The sequence below is a fragment of the Oxyura jamaicensis genome, chromosome 7, assembly GCF_011077185.1.
Source record: "Oxyura jamaicensis isolate SHBP4307 breed ruddy duck chromosome 7, BPBGC_Ojam_1.0, whole genome shotgun sequence".
Lineage (NCBI taxonomy): Eukaryota > Metazoa > Chordata > Aves > Anseriformes > Anatidae > Oxyura > Oxyura jamaicensis.
The window spans coordinates 38,480,135-38,498,925 of record NC_048899.1 but is presented as its reverse complement, the minus strand read 5'-3'; the positions used below and the strand labels follow the sequence as shown (position 1 = coordinate 38,498,925).

Here is an 18,791-nt window from a genome sequence, read left to right as displayed (position 1 = left end):
GGAGGCCTGATGGCTGCTAGTGATGTCTGGGTGATAACTATATAAATTCCTACTTCTCTCTGCATAAAGAGCTCCTAAGCCTCGGTGCACAAAGAAAGCGCATGTCATAAACTACAGAAAGCTAATACTCAATATCCAAATAATTACAGAACTCTAATATTCTGCCCACAGGGGTACGCGGGCCCCCAGGACTACAACTAAACCATGTTTCATTTTTGCTGTTCTTAAGCCCAGTCAAGAGCCTGGCCTTTTACATGCACCAAATGTGAGTCGTAAGTACCCAAACAGCTTGAATACATAGCCACTTATTAAAGTATTAGAAAATGGACTGGAGAAAAGACAACCACACCAGAGCATTTAAACCGAACAATTTCTGAAAGTTTAATATAGCTGTAGATAAAACTGAGCTTGCAGTATTAATGAATACAAGAGTCTGTTGTTTTGTATAATTCAAATAAACTTGTACATTTATACAGTTAGAGAGTGCATGCCAGAAAATGCATTTAGATTATTCTAATTTGAATATGTACAATTTACAATATAATTCAAGCATGAATTCAGCAGTAGGGAACACAGACCGGCTGTGCAATCGAACAAACAGATATACTTCTTAGCACAAGCAATGGTTAGGAAAAACAGAAAAGGGGTCACACCAATAAAAATGAAATATTAACCAGAAATACCTTCCAAAACCGAATAACTAAAGAAAGTTATCATCCATGTTTGTACTTTCACTCTCGTTAACGAAAGACATATATTTTACCCTTAAAGTACGTAATACATTGCAGTACAAGCCACAAGCCTCAGAAATCTTGGGTCCAGCAAGGACAAGTGATTATTTTGGTTTTAAAAAGTCAAACTTCTGAATTAATCGTAACGTAGTATTTTATCTGGCATTAATTAACAAAAGTGAGGATTCTTTCCCAATGTTTCGCATACTCTCAGGTATTTGTATGCAGTCACTGAGTCTCCCGCGCCCCTCAGGCTCCCTGCTCCCGGCCAGCTCCGTGCCTTGGGGTTGTACAGCACGGGGACACGGCTCCTGCTTGATCCAGCCCTGCACGCAGCCGTGCCCGGCTGCCGGGGGAAAACGCCACTTCTCCTCCTGCAAGGCAGGATTCTGCCGTAGCTGGGCACCCACTGCCCTGCCGTGGGTGTGCAGGGAGGGGAAGCCTGTTCCCCAAATGTTCCCGATGGTTTTCGGGAGGGAGGGGGCACAGCTGGGTGCAACACCATTGCTTTTAGTCCGGGGGGGTTCTGCAGTGACTTTCCATTAGGAAAAGCCAACAGGGCAGTGGGCTGTCCGTGGCGGCAGGGGATCTGGGCAGGGTCAAGCCCCCGTGGCTGTCACATGCTGAGGAAGCTGCCCCCAGCACGTGGCCGTTTTCACCCAGCCGAGGACTAGCAGAAGAGTTACACCTGGCACACAGATTTTACAGGACAACCTGAGCAAGTGTTAGCAAACGGGGGAAGATGTTCAGATTTTACCTTGCAGCGTTAGAGGTCTGCTCATGGCGTGCTGGGGATCGGCACACAGGGAGCTGCACACACGGTGCCCTTTAACAACAACGTGCAAAGAATTTCAGTATAGCCAAGGGTGTAGAAAGCATGCAGTGCCACTCAAAAATTGTTATAAGCGGTGAAAAAAACGCTCAGTTAGTACCACGTCCGTGAGCGCACAACTGACCGACGCCCCACGGTAACTTCCAGGACACCGAGCCACCGCGGCGCTTGAGCCAACCCTTCCAGCGACGTTCAGCCTCTCGCTTCTTGCTCCAGGCCAGCCTTTGTAACAAAAATGAACTGTTTTGTCCCTCGGGGTATAGTGCCCTCGAGGCTTTGCTCCCTGCCGCCACCGCCAGCCCCAGTGGGACTAGGAGCCCCTCCGCCACCCAGCTCCGAAGCAGCCACACCGCCTCGTGGCCCTGCATTTTGGGGCAAAACAGGATAAAAACCCAAAAACCAAACGCAGCCACAGCAGGCTGTCAAAGCAGACATTTATACAAAGTATTACTCATTTCAGAACCCACAGGGTCAACCTTGGTTAATGTTTCTGAACATGTTTTCACCACAGAGAAAGCAGTGCAGGGAATGCCCAGCAGCGCAGAGAACCCCTGGTGCTGCTGGAGCATGGGGGGGGTTTTGGCCCTGCCTTCGAGGGCAGAGCATCCAGAACAAAAGCCGGCTTGGCTTCATGGACTCTCCGCTACTGCCATAGTGAGCTGTCCTGTCAATGTGAGAAACCAAGCACATGCTGTTTATTTGAAAGGGTTTTCCAGTTTTCATACGTATCTGTTATAAATTATGGAAAAAAAAATATTTTCTAATCAAAGCTAAATGTTAATTTTACCCTTTTCTTTTACTGTTTTGCCTAGCCTTGTTAATACAAGTTTCTTATCTAAATAGTGCCTTATGAAATACATTTTTTTTTCCCAGTAGCCGATAGGCAGAAAAAAAGAAACCCAATAAAATGTTAAAGCAAAATGGAAACCAGCAGTTAATTTAAGGCTAGCAGATTTGGTGTGAGAAGTAACTAATATACCTTCTTTCAAGGAAAAAAACCATGCACCATAGCCACTTTGCGGAACAAAACATCACAATCCACATCAGAAAAAAAAAATATTAACTCAAGTTATAACTTACCCTGAAAGTTACCCACTCTCATGTTTTACCTACTACATACTCTTAGGAAATAGAGGGGCACGGAACGCCCCTGTACGTATTTTTCAGAATATACAGTATAAATATGGTACGAGTCATGCCATAAAACTATATGCAAAAATTGCACACTATTATTGCATGCGCGTTGGGATACTACATGCCGGGCACGGTCGGCAGGACGTGTGCGTACGGTGTGCCACCACCGCCACCACCACCGCCACCACCACCGCCACCACCACCACCACCGCCACCACCACCACCACCGCCACCAACACTGCCACCACCACCAACACTGCCACCACCACCCCGGGGCACGTGGAGCCAGCGCGGGAGGCGGTGTGGAGGCTGGCCGGCCTGCCCACGCTGTGCCTGTCGCCGCAGTCCGGGCTTTGCGAGCCAGCCAGGTGCCCGGGCGGGCTATGTGAAGCGGTCGGAATTCATTTTTCTCAGTTTGGGAGGAAGGTTCCCCTCCATCCGGCCGCCGCCCGACAGTTTCTGGAGTTTGGGTGGCAAATCGGCCACGGACTGGCTCATGGGATCCGACATCATCTTTGTGGTTTTGGACACCAGTTTCTCTTCCGAATTCCCAGGGACCGAGCTGATCCGCTGCAGTTTCATGGGTAAATCCCCCATGCTGTAGGCCTTCTCGGAGGTGGTGGAGCTCATCCTGAGGAGTTTTTTGGGGAAGTCTTCCCTTCCAGTTATTTTCTGCAGTTTTGAAGGAAGTTTTGTGCCAACTTCGTCGAGGCCATCCAGGCACTCCACTGAGTTGTTCCTTTCTTTGCTGTTGCTGACAGCGGGCGCTATCAAGGGCGAGGACATGAGCAGCATCTCCTCCTGCTCCTTCACGCTGTACGGTGGGGTGGGGACCTCGAACGTCGCGTGGAACTGGGAGTAATCGACCTTGAAGAAGCCTTCTTCCAAGGAAATGACCGGGAAGAAGCGATGACCCCAGAGCACCTCGTCCTCGGTGTAGGACGTCCTGGCTTGGCACGTCATCCCTGCAACCAGTAAGGGAGAAAACTGGATTGGTTATGGAGGGTTTTGGAAGCACTTACATCCCGGGAGGGGGGGTTGAACATTTCAAAGAAACATATTTTATATTTTTAAATGTATAAAAGAGAAGGCACTGGCGTGTCTACCACTTCCATACAGTTGCTATTAAATTGTCATCCTCGGTGTGAGAGGAGCCAAAAATAGAGCAAGGGGCGTAACCGCACGAATAATTCATATCTATTGTTACGGCCACTTCTGAAGGCCCTGCTGATGAAGTGAAAATACAGAGCTACCCTTTCAACCCCAGCATTAAGTTAGCCACAGATGCTAATTGCAACCTGCAGTTGGACTTGATGGGATCTTACAGTATTACTCAGCTGTTCCACATGTTCATCATACTCGTGAAATTACACAAAACCAGGCCCTACGCTTTATGGGTCATGTGCACAAAACACGCCCACACCAGTGCACTTCAGTCCGTCGGAGAGCAGTAAGTATGTGCTGTGAGATGTATTTATTTCTCTTCAAGTGCTTCGTGAGCAATCTGCTCACAGATCCATGATGGCCTGGCTGGGATCTAAGTTTCAAATCATTAGCAAGGACAGAGAAATATGACCATGGGGCCCAATACGGCCCTTCTCCCCCTGCCTCCCACCATGCCCACTCTTCCTCCTCCTCTTCCTCTTCCTCACTGCTGGCTGCTGGCCACCCACCTGCCCTGGAGAATCAGAGAAATGAATGTGAAATGTGTTGAGGGTTTGTTGTTGTTGTTTCTTTCCTTTTTTTTTTTTTTTTTGATGTTATTTATAAACAGTCTCTATAGCGATCAGAAGTACAACTGCACGACCATTTTATCCTGGTGTAACAAACTGCAAAAATGGCATTTGGTTTTCAGCAAGTTAAATCTACCTGGACAAACACATCCTCTGCCTAGCTGACAACAATGCCTTTAAGTCAAGAGCAAATAAAAAGAAACTGGAAAGCCCAAGAAAACTGCTAGCAGGGTTGTAGGAAGGGGTAGTGGGGGGTGAATACACATCTGGTGACACACCGCCAGAAAAATAGAATGTTATTACATTTCACGTTGCTGCTAGCAGAATGGATTTTTTCGTTTTGCGTAGCAATTTTGCCTGCTAGTACCCTGAGCATTTTACAGGGCATAAAAACCACAGTTTTCCATTTTACCTCTTAGGAGAAAAAATATGAGCCTGGGGGAGGGTTTTGCAAGGGGTGCCCTCCTACTGCCAGTAACTCAGCCTCCCCTGAGCTGGTGGCTCTGCAAACACACTCGATAAGACCCAAACTGTCCCTGTCCCTTCATGCCAACCACGGACAGGACAGCATTTTATACTCCGTGATGCATTTCCATCCGGTCGCCATGGGTTTCAGTTCTAATTACAAAGTGAAGTGGAAGCAATCACATACCTAGTGGGTTTAGAAAAAAAAACAAAAACAAACAAAAAAAAGCATAATTAGTAGAAAAATGGTAATTATAGTGGTAGCGGACAACACTGCTGGTGGGCAGCGGGTGGGTGCTGGCGCCAGCAGCACGCACGCTGCATGGGCTCAGGGGAGGGCACCAGGGCAGGGGCTCTCTCCACCCCAGGCCGTCACCCTGCCATCTACCAAACCTGCGGCTGCCACCAGGCTGTTAAAGGAGGATCGTTTTACCTGCCTATTGTCGAAAAATTTATTAGCTGATGAGCAAGAAAATCAACTGCACGTTTTGTTGCATTGATACAATCCGCTGCCGCAGCCTTGGCACAGCACCGCAGCCACGGCACCACGCTCCAGGCTGGCTGGTGGCCGCGTCCCTGTGTGGGACAGCAAGCGGCCCCTCGCAGGCAGCCAAGCCCGCAGCCCTTGCTGCCTCCTGTGGGAAAATGAAGGCGGTGAAATACAGCGGCAGCACGCTCCTCGGGGCCGTCGGATAATAGTTCACACAGCCAGGAGGCCTTCGCCTCGCCCAGCACGAGTAAGGCCCCGGTGCGCCCGGCAGCCCTTGCAGGTCACTACCCCTGTGCTATTTTCCATCCCTATATCTGTAAGCCGTCCTCAGACACGGACAGATCTGCTATTTCAGGGCACAGGCAGCTTCCTCCTGGTCCCACCAAGCCAAGCAGACCTCCAGCACGCAGAAGGACCCGTCCCACTGGGGTGGTGGTGAGGTTGGGCTCGTGGGCTTCCCTCTCCGTCTGCTGGCATGGAAGGCTCTTCTGTTTTAATCCTGAGGAGGTATTCAGCAGCAGGCTATGAGGCCGACAGGACCTCTGATGCCTTCGTCATGTTAATGGGCTGGTTAAATTTTTACCAAGTTGTCTATATTATTGATATTCATTCGCAGGATAAATGTTAAATTCTCTTTTGGAATAAACATGCTGTATGCTGCGCTTGTAATTAAAAAGCCATCTATTTGTCAAAGTGAAAGGGATCTAAGCCTGCATGCTGTTCATCACCCCAAATGCATGCTTCCATCACAAAGTGCTCTCCAGCAGCCAATGATTGCAATGCACATTAGCAAAGCTCTGGCTGAATACAAATCGTGGTAATTCACCTGAAAATAGGTACGCTTATGCATATATGCCCACATAACCCCAAATCAATTGTCCCCTAGGAAAGCCTCTACTATTTCAAAACCACAGGCTGCAAAAACATTGTTCACTGTGCCCGAGGGAGGAGATTTCCGCACAGAGGCTGCTCTTAAGGTGCTGCACTCTCACAAATCTCAACCCGGGGCATTTTGGACCACCTCTACCCAGGCTATCTTACAGAGCTTCCAGGAGTTACATTTCTTCCACAGAAATCAGCAGCTGACTCTTACCTTTCAAAGGATTATGAATACTGAGCTTTGCAGGAGGATGCTGAAATCAGAAGATGTGGTTGCTCTTCTTCCTGCTGCCGATGCCCCGTGGACACGGCCCCACATCCCCTTTTTCTATCCCGGCAGCACAGCCATGCAGGGATCCAGGCACTTACGGCCCTGCGTGCTCATCTGGCACCCACTGCACGCTCTCGTGTGTGTAACACCACAGAAACACGGGAAAAGCCCAGCCATCTACGTCTGAGAAAATTTTCCATTAACTTCCTCAAATAAAGTACAGCAGAGCAGCTCTGGAGGCCGAGCATGGGTTAAATCCATGAGCCTGTTTCCTTGTGATTTATATGAAAGCATTTTTTTTAATAATCCTTTCATCATTTGTTCGATCTGAAGCAAGTGCTATCATTGGAGAAAAATGCATCTCTCTGCCATATTGTAAGTTATTAAATACAAGTTATTATTTCTAACGAGGTAGAACGCTCGCTTGTAGAGCCTTAGCAGGGCTGGAGAAGTGAATGCAATTATCTCAGGCTCAGCCAGGCAACGGCTATTCGAGCTTTTGTTTTCCCCTGCCCCTGGCTCCAGCAGGCTCGGCCTCAGTACATCAGTTGCAGGAAACCCCAGGGAGAAACTGGGCTGTGCCTGCACTTCAGACACAGCTGCTGAGACGGGGAGCTCACCGCACACCGGCTCAGTAAACACGTCACGAGGAGAGGTCAGAATTCCCCAGCATCTGAAATCCCAATAATTAAGATAATTATCCTGATTGCTTCTAGCTTTGCTACAGGGTAAGGCTAGTTCCCCAGTGAAGGCATCCCAAGGGACAGCCGCTGTTGCCCCCAAACCCCAGACCCAGCCTCATCTCATACCGCCGCATGCGCTTGTCACGCGTCCCCTGCACCGCGGCGGCGACAGCTGCCTGCCTGCCTTCCCCGGGGGCAGGGGGGGAACAAAAACCCCAGCAAATAAGCCCGTTGACTAATTCTATCCTGTAATAACCCTCAAATTGTTTCTAAATTTCTAAATCTCCAGATGGAGCTGGCTGTATCCAGGCAGCTTCTAGACCTGGCAGTACCCAGCCTGGAAAGCCTGGCAGCGCACTGCTCTTCTGGTGGCCTCCGCTGCGGGAGCCAGCCGGCAGCGGGAGCTAGCAAGCTTCAACAGCCCCCGTGACAGCCCCCAAAGATCTGCAGGCACGTTGTGGACACATGGCTCCTCTCTCTGTCCCCATGGAAGCCCCCAAGTTTCACCACCCTGTTTTTGGGCTGCGGCTTGCTGGCCAAGGTGAAGGGCAGACCGGGAGAAGGGACGAGATCATCCCTGGGGCATCTTCGCAGCCCTGTCCTCAGGGTGAAGGGAAATCCTGCAGGAGGAGATCCTAGCAAAAATGTACAAATGCAAGGAAGGTTTGCTTACACTTTGTCATTTTTTATTTTTTTTTTCTCATTAGGGTTTGGGCCCTGCAGGTTAAGGCACCTGGACCCAGGCTGGGGAGGCTGCCCTCCCTGAAACCTGGGGCTCCCCTGTAAAACTTCAAAACCTCCAGCAGCATTAAAATCTCACTGGCCAGGAATGTCCTACCGGTTACTAAGAATTAAACCGTTTTACCATTGCAATGTAAGGCCACGAAGGCAGTGCAAGGAGAGAGACTTGCCACAAGACTTGACAATACACCACGCTTCTTGCCTCGCTCCCACAGGACCAAGGGAAGATTTACAGCTTCAGCAAAAGGGAAGTGTGTGACTTCCACTGAAATCTTGGGGCTCCCAAGATTTTCTGTGGAGAAGTGAAATAGTGGCTTTTTAAAATCAAGGGAACAGCAAGCTGGTTTGTGTCACGTTTAGCCAAGTCACAGCACCACATCCTGATGTGAACATCTGGCCGCTCAGCCTCCCTGTGCCTGAAATGAAAGTAGCTGTCTGAATTCTGCAGCAAGCCAGGAAATGGGCACCCAAAATGTGACGTCAGAAACAATTCAGCAAAACTTGGAGTGACGGATGCTCTCAGGCTCTTCCTCCCAGTGTTTGCCGCAACATTATTTTTTAATATAACTAAAAATGACAAGCTGTGCCATGTACGGCTGAGAAACACACAGCCCCATTCCTAACCTGACAGCAAGTGCGGTGTCTGAGCTCAGATAGTTCCCATCCATTTTGAAAGAACAGCTATTTTTAGCACTAGCGTTCCTCCACCATAGTTTCAGGACACGTTTTTTATTAAGCGGGACAGTTTGAAGTGCAATAAAACTTTGTCAGTTTGTGGTTCTTGCCGGTGTAAATGTCTGATTTACAGCAGCAGCCCTTTTGCAAGCTGGTTTTAATCGAAGGCAGCTGGGCAGACACCGTGCCACCTTTACATGTTCATCTGGTTACTTTTTAAGTAATATTTCAAGAAAAGAAGCCTTTCTAAAGAGAAATAAAAAGGCATTTCCTCAAATGCCAAAGACAAACTCACTCTTCAAGGTAAGAACTGTAGCAAGGTGCTCCATGTTTTCATGAAAACACAAGCATGTGCAATTTAAATAATTTGTTTTATTTAAGCCTTAACTAAAGGAATAACTGCTTGTGTTTTCAGAGCGCCTTTCCTTTCGAGGTTCTCTCTGGCAGGCTTTTGTCCCTGCAGAAGTGGCTCACAGCCCTCCTGCGTCTCACAGCGACAGCTCAGCCTGCCCGGAGCCCAGGGACCCCGGTGCCATGGGGCCAGCGGGAGAAATGGCCCCTTGTAGTCACAGCACGATCCCCCTTTGTACTTCAATCCACAGCGGGCTTCTTACAGACCGCCGTGCTTGATCACCATTTATCACTGCAATCTATAAATTGCCCGAACAAAAGGAGGGCAGAGATTAATCAGGTGAAGCACCATGCTATAAGGGAACCAAGGGAGCGGGGGTTATCGAGTGACAACAGGCACACATTTATGCAACAGTCAGACATCGTTCTTATGCTAAACATTTTAATTTCTCGTTGCCGAATAGCAGGCCCAGGCTTCTGCTTTGCTACCCGATTTAGACACGGTGTTTATGCTCTGGCACTATAAATACCTCCCGGCTTGCTCAGGCTGTGCCGTTCTCCCAGGAGCTATCGCCACGCTTAAAAAGTGCTGGTGACAGCCGGGGTAGTCTTTATCAGCTGCTCCTCTTCGGGCCATTTTTAATCACTGATAGACGCATAGCTTTCTGACACCTCGCAGACAGCCCGTCCTGATGCTTACCAGGACCACAGGAGCTGTCACCAGCACGTGTTGTAGCAGGCTTGGAAAATGTCACCAAACCCGCGTGTCAAAGCAACGCACCGCTGCGCGCCTCCGCACTGCTCCTGCCTAGAGTGCAACAGGCGACCGTGCCATGAGCCAACCTCCACTCTGATGGGGATGGTACCAAAAAAAAGGGGGAAATGTGGCTGGAAATGAAAGCAGGGCAGCCTCCAGCATTGCCATGCTGGGCTCCGCACGCGGAAGTACTCTGCAGCGCCATTTCCCCTGCTTTTGGAAAACCAGGGCCAGATTCTCAGTTACCCAAACAGAAATCTCGAACGCACATGTAATGCAGTGGCAGCAATTTGTACTATTCAAGAATCTGGCCCAGTATTTTTCCTATCTTTTTATTTTTTTAAACACACACAAAAAAATACATATCCTTTTGAAAGACCAATCTGTTCCTTTCCCTCTACGTGCAGGAGTGAGTCAGGGTTGACTTCAGCCCTTCAGCTCCTCTCTTTGAGCAGATTTCTCTGCAGAGCCATCTGCCACACGCCAGCTCTTGCATCCTTCCCCTCCCACCAGCACAGCGCTGAGCAAGCTGCAGCACCCAGGTGGAAGCGTCCAATGCCTGCGCCACTGGGCGCCCTCCCGAGCTTCCCTCCAGCCTGATTTTTCAGCGGCCCCAAGCCCCGTGATGACTTCCCCCAGGGGAAGGTTGCCAATCCCCCTGTCTGCGCCGCCCTCCTCTGAACCGCAGGCGAACGCACGATGCTGGGTTTGTGCCCAGCAGAGCTGGGCGTTTGGGGACGCTGGGGAAGAGGTGGGGGAAGGAAGGATTGTTTAGTGACATCAGAGCAAAATTGTCGGTGGTCAGGGGAGGCAGCAGGAACACAGCTTGAATGAAATGTAGGAGATGTATGCCAAGCTGTCAGAAGGGAAAAAAAAAAAAAAAAAAAGACATTTAAAATAAATTATCCTCTTTGAACGAGAACATTTTCGTTATGAGGCAAGCAACACAAAGCCCAGCAGCAGCCCAGCCCTCTGAATACGCAAATTCCTCACCGGTCCCATGCTTCTCCAACACCCACCAGACCATATGCTGCTCAACACCAAAATAGAGCTCCTCGATCTTCAGGGCTTTGGCAGGCCTACAGGAGCCTGAGGAAGCATTTCACATTTGAGACCGCCTTCCTGGGGTGGAAAACGCGTGCATCTCTGCAGGGACGAGCACAATTCGCTGGTGCCACACAACGCTGCCCCACCGTCCATGCCTCTGGGTACCACAGATGTCTCAGCTGCCAGCCTCCTGCCTCACTGGCACCCAGCCTGTCCGCCTGTCTGCCTGTCTGCCTGTCTGCCTGTCTGCCTGTCTGCCTGTCCGCAGCCACAGCCAGAGACTGGGCCCTTGGGGATGGCTGGGAGGCTTGTTTAAAGACACCATCAACCTGACAGCCGCTTTCTAAGCAACGCCGCTGAAAATGACGTGCCATTTGGTATGGGCTGTGTCAATAGAAGGATGAAATACAGCACGGAGCTGTGTTTGAAAATAAATGTTCCTTATTTAGTGTTGTTGGTCTGACATATGTATTAATTTGCTGGATGTCTTCGCAACACTGGAGACTGCAAGGCAATCCGTTCACCCCCAGACCTGCTTCAAACGGACCCGCGCCTGTGTTGCTGTGACTTGCCCTTCTGACCCACACCCCCGGCTGGCCCATGGCTCTTCCAACAAGAAATTCAGCATGAGACACCCCAAAAAAGACTGGCAGCCTCTGTAAATGAGAGAAAACCTGAGTTACCATCCTCTCCTGGGGTACCAGTACTTAAAAATGAGGATGATCACCACCCCCTCGGTACTCACACACACCCCGCACGTATCTCAGGGCTGGACCCAGTGCAGGAGGGGGTACTCGGCTGCTGGAAACCAGGAGACACCTCCAAATACAGCTGAAAATGGGAACAAATGACCTCCGGCATCAGGCAGGGGCTGCCTGCAGCACGCACACAGCCCGCTCCTGGGATGGCGCAGCACCAGCCACGCTGTGCAGGGAAGCCACGACGTCCCGCAGCGGTGGCATCGGCTCGTCCGTCGTCGGCACAGCGCGGGGTCACAGCCCGCTCTGAGGGCACGCTCTGTGTCTTTCTGCTGCGCAGGTATCTGCCGGCGCTACGTATAAACCAGCCTGCCTGTCTGCAGCTACTTCATCCGCACCCACCCTTGGCGAGAGCGCCTGGTTTGCACCCAAAAAAGTCCCAGTCACCAGCTCCATCAGCAGCATCTCCCCGCGTGCACAGCTTGTGTCATGTATTTAAAATTAATTCACAGTGCTTAACACCAGATCCCTTGAACTAAACATAGCACTTGCCGCAGAGTCTTCAGTTTTAGCTGACAAACATTTCTTGCAAACACGTCAGGCACACAGAATTTCCCAAGAAATAGATGCCCAAATTTTGTCAGTTCTGGGTGAAACGAGTATTTTGGTAATCTCTTTGATTACCTTTGATAATCGCTGGGCTGTAAAGGCACCTTCAGGAATCCAGGCACTCCTTGCTGCACCCCACGAGAGCACAGCACCAATACGTAGTAAACAAGTCATGCCATCAGGAGGGGGACGAGAAGCCCTCGCACGGACCCTGCAGCTTCTCCCAGCCATACTGTGCACCCTGCCAGAGCACTCCCTTCCCACCAGGCGTCCGAGGGCTCATTTCATTAATATTTAAGGTATTTAAGTATCAAGAATGAGGCTGTGTTTGTCCACAGTTTTATCATTAGCCGCAGCAGAGAAATCTCCGCCTTGCTGCCGACGTAACGGGGCGCCGAGGTGAACTGCTCACGTTCCTGAGCCCGTGCACCCTGCCCATGGACACAGTGCTGCAAGCAAAGAGGAAACTGAGTGCCAGCAGAAACTGTCTCTGCTGTCTCATCATGTCAAGACTTTAACTTAAATTACAGCAAAGCCGTGAGACCAACAGTGCTCACATGTCTTCAGAAGCAATCAGCGAGAAGAGCATCCTCGCAGGCGCTGCCAGTGGCGGGACGCTTCCCCATGAGAAGGCAGCACCCGGGCAGGTGCCCACCTAAAACATGCGGTTTCAGAAAGGGCTATTGCTGCCGGCAGCGCCCACAGAAAATAAACACAGCTGCAGGAAAGCAGACAGTGTCTCTCTGCAAGCACACAGTTGTTCATTAGGCTTCATTTCCTGGCAGCAATTTCAGGTTTTCATGAAAATTACCTATCTATAGACAACTAGAAATGCCTCTGAGGTTTCAAAATAATCACAAACTTTAGAAAAGAGAACACCTTAAAAACAGAATTTTCTCCTCTTTATGCAGTAATTTGTTGACAGTGTTGTAGTTAGCTCCTGGAATATATATGAGCTTACCGAGCTCACACAGCATCAGTTTGGATTTTGGGAGGTAATGAGCGCTCGTTCCAGGTTTCTCTCCCTTCCTGGAAGCTTGTTGTACACACGGGCTTTCCAGAAACATTAACAGATCCGCTCTGCCCCCTTTGAGCAGGATGTTTCACTGTTTGGATTCACCTCTGATGTCACATCTCTCTCAAAGCCATTAGCAAGGAGGCAAAACAATATTCTCACCTGCATTTTTTTCTGCAAAAAGCTTTTACCTGTGCATGAGACCAAAATACCACTGCCCACCACTGCTGGACTTTATTATCAACCTCACAGCCTCCGCTCAGGCTGCTCAGTTCATGAACGCTGCTGAAATATGAAACTGAAATGGCAATAATTTTAAGGATGCTCTTCAGCATCAATTACCAGGAATTCAGCTGCTTTAATTTTCGTTAAGAGCCACGAGAGAGCCCCGGATGCCCGGTGGGACATAACTGGTTTTTGTTCTTCGCATCTGAGTGGTCCCTGGTTGCAAAGAGCAGTAAAATAAATTGCCCGTTACCTTGGGTTTCCAGCCTTTGAACACAGGGCTCGCTCATCAGAACAACGTGACTGTCTCTGGCCAAGGAAAGCCTCTTGGCTCCAGCCTGATGGCTGATTGCTGCTTTTACAGCAGAGAAGATGAAAGAGACAAGATGCACTTCTGTGAAAAATCACCAAACTGCTTCGCCTCCCAGTCACTCTTCAGAAGAAAGCGTGCGGGGCTTTATAGGCAGCATCACAGAGATGCTGGGAACATGACACAACACAACATGCTTTCTCCGTAACTAATTTTTAAAATCAGCTGAGCACAGGAAGATTCGTGCCCTGCCTCTGCTGCCTGTGGCGTGGTTTCAGCAGCCTCAGATGAACGCTGGGGAGAAGAGTTTGGGTCGAGCCCTCCAGCTGGTCCCAGTGTCACCATCCACCCTCCTCCCATGCGGGGTTCTGCAGCTCCAAACTCCAGCCGTGGGCTCCCCCTTGCAGAAACGCAGCCCTGTTGCCCCTTTACCCAAGGATGTGGTGGTGGAGCGCTAACCCAACATCGAGCAGGAGGCCACTGCTTTTTTTTTTTTGCTTTTTTTTTTTCTCCTTGGTAATATATTTGACTGATCTCCACGGATACCAGAGGTGCATTCTGATTACCAGATGTGCAACGTTTCAGAGCTGTCCCTTCCTTTGCAGTGTCATCAAACCTCTCCCGTATTAAAATAAAAATAAAAATCCCAAAATAAAACAGGGCCAACATTTCCTGGTGCAAAGGCAGGGAAGGCAGATAAGGCTCTGAGTTATTGCATGCTGTTTTCTTCCTATGGCCCCATCTTCCATTATGGTTTACATACACAGCATCAAGAAGATAATATAGCAGAAAATAATTTCCTGCAGCACACACAGGAGAGAGACTATTACAGCAGTCAGCAGAGGTTAATTAGTGACTATATGTACTGCGATGTGACGTCATGCCGCATACTTGTTATTCCCATGTGCACCCCGGGAGAATAAATACGACAGAACTGAAAGCTGTGCTGTCCCAGCAGCTATGTGCCTATGAGGAGCTTCTGATTTTACACATAAACCCGTTCCCTTACATTGTGCTGACATTAACTCTCATCCCCAACCTGCAAACCCAAAGGCCAGTTTAAAATCTTGCAGCTCTGGGACTTTTTTGACATTTGGGGGAAAATTATGACTTTTTTTTTCCTGGAAATTTCAGAACTGAGACGTTATTTTTGACATTTCCTTCTGAATTCTGTATGGTATTCTTTTTTGCTTCCAGTTCTACATGCCACTGTCTTCTGGGGAAAGCCCCGCAGGGCTGAGGAGGTGCCTGCATGCCTTCATACAGCGTGAGGCAGAAGGAGCTCTGAGATGCTCACGTGGCAATCACCACGAAGACCTCTGTTCAAATTCAGGAGCAGTGGTCACCAGTTCCCATCACTTATTCAGCCGTAGGATAAATGTGAAAAATAAATCCGAGAAAGTCTCTGATGAATACATAAAATTTAACAAGCTTATCCGAGCTAAGTACTTTTCCTACGTCAAAGATTTGCTAATTACATCCCAAATACCTGATTTTATGCTGAGACACCATGAAACGAACAAGGTGCTGGGAAGGTCTGTCCGTCAGCCTTCGCCCCATCCTCAGGGCAGTGGGCACGGTTGCAGAGGGCTCCCACGTCTGGGTCTTCTCTCTTCTGGATGCCCACAGAAGACATTTGTTGCAGACATTTCCATGTTTTGCTGCAGAAGGATTATCTAAAGGCATCGTACATTTTTCTGACAAGAAATACTGCTTTGTAACCAAGCACTGGACACGTCCCATAGGATGGGACGGGACGGGATGGGACGGGATGGGGATGGGACGGGATGGGACGGGGTGGGATGGAGATGGGGATGGGGATGGGATGGGGATGGGACAGGATGGGATGGGAAGCCCCTCCTCATCTGAGCCCTTCCTCATCAGCTAGAACAGTAGCCACTACGTAACGGGAGAAGAAAAAAAAGAGTTTACAAGCTCCTGTAAACAGACCAGCACAGATCTTCTCATTAACAGAGCCACCATCATCTGTGGTTTTCCTCCACAAAGTCCACGTACGGGCTTCTCTTATGTGAGAAGCACTCTGTAAAAATGCAGTTGTTCAAAGCTTCTGCAATTCTATGCGGTAACACCACACTTTATGTACTATGCGATACAAAAACCTGGGTGCTGGTGCGCAGACAACTGTAATTAGCACCCCCACGGCAGTCTGTCACAGGGGGTCAGCTCTGAGGGCAGAGCAGACACGACTTCCACTTCAAACCTCCCGAAACTCCCAGGACAGGCGCCTGGGCAGCAGCTCCCGGCCACGAGTCCCCCCTCAGCCATGCCTGGGCCACCTCCGGAGCCCGACGGCAGCCGGGGTGCCACAGTACGCTACCTGAAGTCATTAATTATTTTGTTTGTGTTTACTGATGTTCTCAGGTTGATCTGTTCAGCGCTAATGAGGCATTTACTCTCAATTAGAAGCCTCCTTCAGAAGCAAGCTCTAATTCCAGCGAGTTTTGCAGTTGACTTAATTACAATGCGAGCGCTCAGCCTTCTGCTGGTGCCTCTGCTCCGAGCACCAAGCTCCTGCAGCTCCTGCGCTGGACAGCGGGGTGCAGAGAACAAATAAGTCCATTTTTACACCTTGTGCAAGGCGCGCCGTATAAAGCACGACGTGGATTTCCCACAGCTTTAAAAACCTGCCCAGGTCTGGCTGCTGAGCGGTACTGTGGGAAGCAGCCACAAGCAGAGAATTCCTGCACTGCGATGCCTGCTTGGAAAGAAATATTAAATATAAATCTGTGCTATTTCACCACGCAACATTAAGTCAGCAATGTTCCACTGTGGGAAATTTCATCCCCATTACTGCGTACCGCGTGAATTTAAAGCATCTGCAGTATAATGAGAAAGACAAAACAGGCTACAGTGAAACACTGTGAATATGCTTAGCGCTACAATTTGTGCCCGTTAGATGATTGCATCTAATGTACGTGAGGCGTCATGCTAAAAAATAAAGAGGCAAAAAAGAATGAATAATTAATAGAGCTCCAGCAGGAAGTTTGGAAGATGTCTATATTTAGGAGCAAGCCTCTCGGGGCTGCTTTCTCTCTTGTCCTTGTGCTCCTGAAGCTCACTCGCTGCGGATGACCGGCAGCTGGTGACACATCTCCCATGGCAGCCAGCCACGCTCGCTGTTTTACCAGCCGAGTACAACTCTGAATACAGCCGACTTCAGTCAGATGGTGCCGAGGATGCTCTTCAAGCATCTCCTGCTCCCTCTCCGCCAGAGCCCTGCTCCTCAGCACACCCCAGGTACCTGGTGTGACCGCGGCAAGAGGCTAGAGGACATGATCAGCTCCAGCACGTGGCCAGACAAGTCTCTGTCACGCAGACATCGGCATCTCCAAGAGCTGGAAGTGCCTTTCTGAGATGCAGAATACCTGGGAGCAAACTCTGTCCTGCAGGGCAGCTGACAAACGAGACAAGAAACCACGAAGAAAATAAACCTAATTATTGCTCCTCAGAAGCTGGCAGAGAAGCAAAAACCACAAGATACACTTGGCTTGGTCACGACAGCACACAGAGAAGATTTACACGGAGAATATTGGGAAGTATTTAAGAATTTAACAGAATTCAGCTGCTTTGGGATGGAGGGAAAGGTCGACGATGCCTGCCAGCCTGCACACAGGGCCCCAGCAGGGTGATGCCTGCTCCTGCCCTGGAGGCACCCTCACCCATCAGCTGCCTCTGTGGGGTCGCAACAAGCAGGGGAGTCAGGGCAGGAAAAAAAAAACTGCAGCATGCCTACGTTCACTTCTCTATTCTGCTGCTGCCATAGCTTTGTGTGCTTAAGCCCTCTCCAGAAACTCTTATAAAAATTTTGAGAAGAAGCATCCCTGCCTCAGTCTCAGCCTGGCTCTTCGCCAATCACATAAGATAAGCAGGGCAACCCATTGTGCTCAGCTTTCCCGAGTTTGTTTTTTAATGACTGGAACTCAGGTAAACATGAACAGCTCTTTAGAGGCAGAAGAACATGAGCACTTCAACGAGCAACTAGTTGGTGAACTTGGGCTGGTCAAGGACAATTTCTAAGCAATGCATTACATGGTTTGGTGAAGGAAGAAAAGACACAGCAATAACACACACCAAGCGAGAGAGATGCGAGCTCCTAGCTGCAGTCAGGCAGTACAAGCTCACTTTAAGTGCTCATGCACATGAGCAATAGCTCTGTAACTGGGAAATCCTGGGCAGTGTCTGCAGCTTGCACCCTTCTGCCAAGTTCAACGCCCTGCTGGCTCCTTCCCATCCTCACTCCTGCTCTTTGGGCCAGGGATGAGATCAAGAGCTCCCACGTCCCACACTTTTCAGCTCCCAGAACATGCAGAAATGGCTCTTTCCCTGCGTTGAGTTGCCCTGCACACAGGGAAGCAGCAAAGCCACCCCGTTGCTGTCTCTGCCCACCCCATCCTGGCCAGGGCCCGGCACTGCGGCACCGGCACAGCCTGCGGCCGGCGGCTGCCAAATCCTCCTGCGGTGAGGCAGCTTTAAATATTAAGGCACAGATAATCGTTCTTAGAAAGCATTACTGTCTCAGATGCCAAAAATAACGACTGCTTCTATACTGACCTAATAAGGCACTTGAACGGAGCAGCAGAGCTTTTGAGCTTCTCTTGAAACCACCACCACCAAACCACTGCGTCGCACTGCGTTGTTCTCCGGAAGGGACGGGAGGCAAAGGGGAGCTGTGTTTTGCCAGGCGAGGTAGCTGAGTGTAGGGTATTACAGGATAACAGAAAAAGGCATCTCCAAGAGACAACATCAATAGCACCACTTAGAAACGTCATTTCCCATTAGGAGTAATAGTAATAATGTGATTTGAACAATAAATCTTCATGCTAGAGCAAGCCACTTCAGAAACACAGCAATCTTGTGCTCTTCTTTTCAAGAGTCAAAATTAAGCTCTTATACATTAAAGAAAATAATTTTTGCAATTTAGATCAGTTATGTGTTATTCTCCCCATTCCTTTTGTTTTTAATATTCTCCTAATTCCATTCTTTCTTGGATGTTATTTCCTCACTTCAACAACAAAATCCTTGTTGGCACATTCAGGCTCCGATCTGGCAGCAAAACTCTGAGAGAAGAACTTAGCAGATAACATCAGCTACCAGCTAACTAGTAACTACTGCATGACTAGTTAG

The 18,791-nt window shown here is 49.4% G+C and overlaps 1 protein-coding gene and 1 long non-coding RNA gene across 3 annotated transcripts in view; both read right to left on the bottom strand.

Annotated features, from left to right (window-relative positions):
- Positions 1 to 356: 356 nt before the first annotated feature.
- On the bottom strand, positions 357 to 2,925 carry LOC118169966. The gene is made up of 2 exons (XR_004752393.1): positions 1,219 to 2,925; positions 357 to 989 (listed from the first exon to the last, which is right to left on the bottom strand). It is a non-coding gene; the product is annotated as an uncharacterized LOC118169966 (long non-coding RNA).
- A 19-nt stretch (positions 2,926 to 2,944) lies between these two features.
- KCNJ3 (potassium inwardly rectifying channel subfamily J member 3) overlaps positions 2,945 to 18,791 on the bottom strand; it is a 36,866-nt gene continuing 21,019 nt past the window's right edge. For both annotated transcript variants that reach the window (XM_035331828.1, XM_035331829.1), the window contains one exon: positions 2,945 to 3,662. In XM_035331828.1, the coding sequence (XP_035187719.1) occupies positions 3,079 to 3,662 (584 nt within the window). In that variant the 3' untranslated portion in view covers positions 2,945 to 3,078. The remainder of the gene's footprint in view (positions 3,663 to 18,791) is intronic.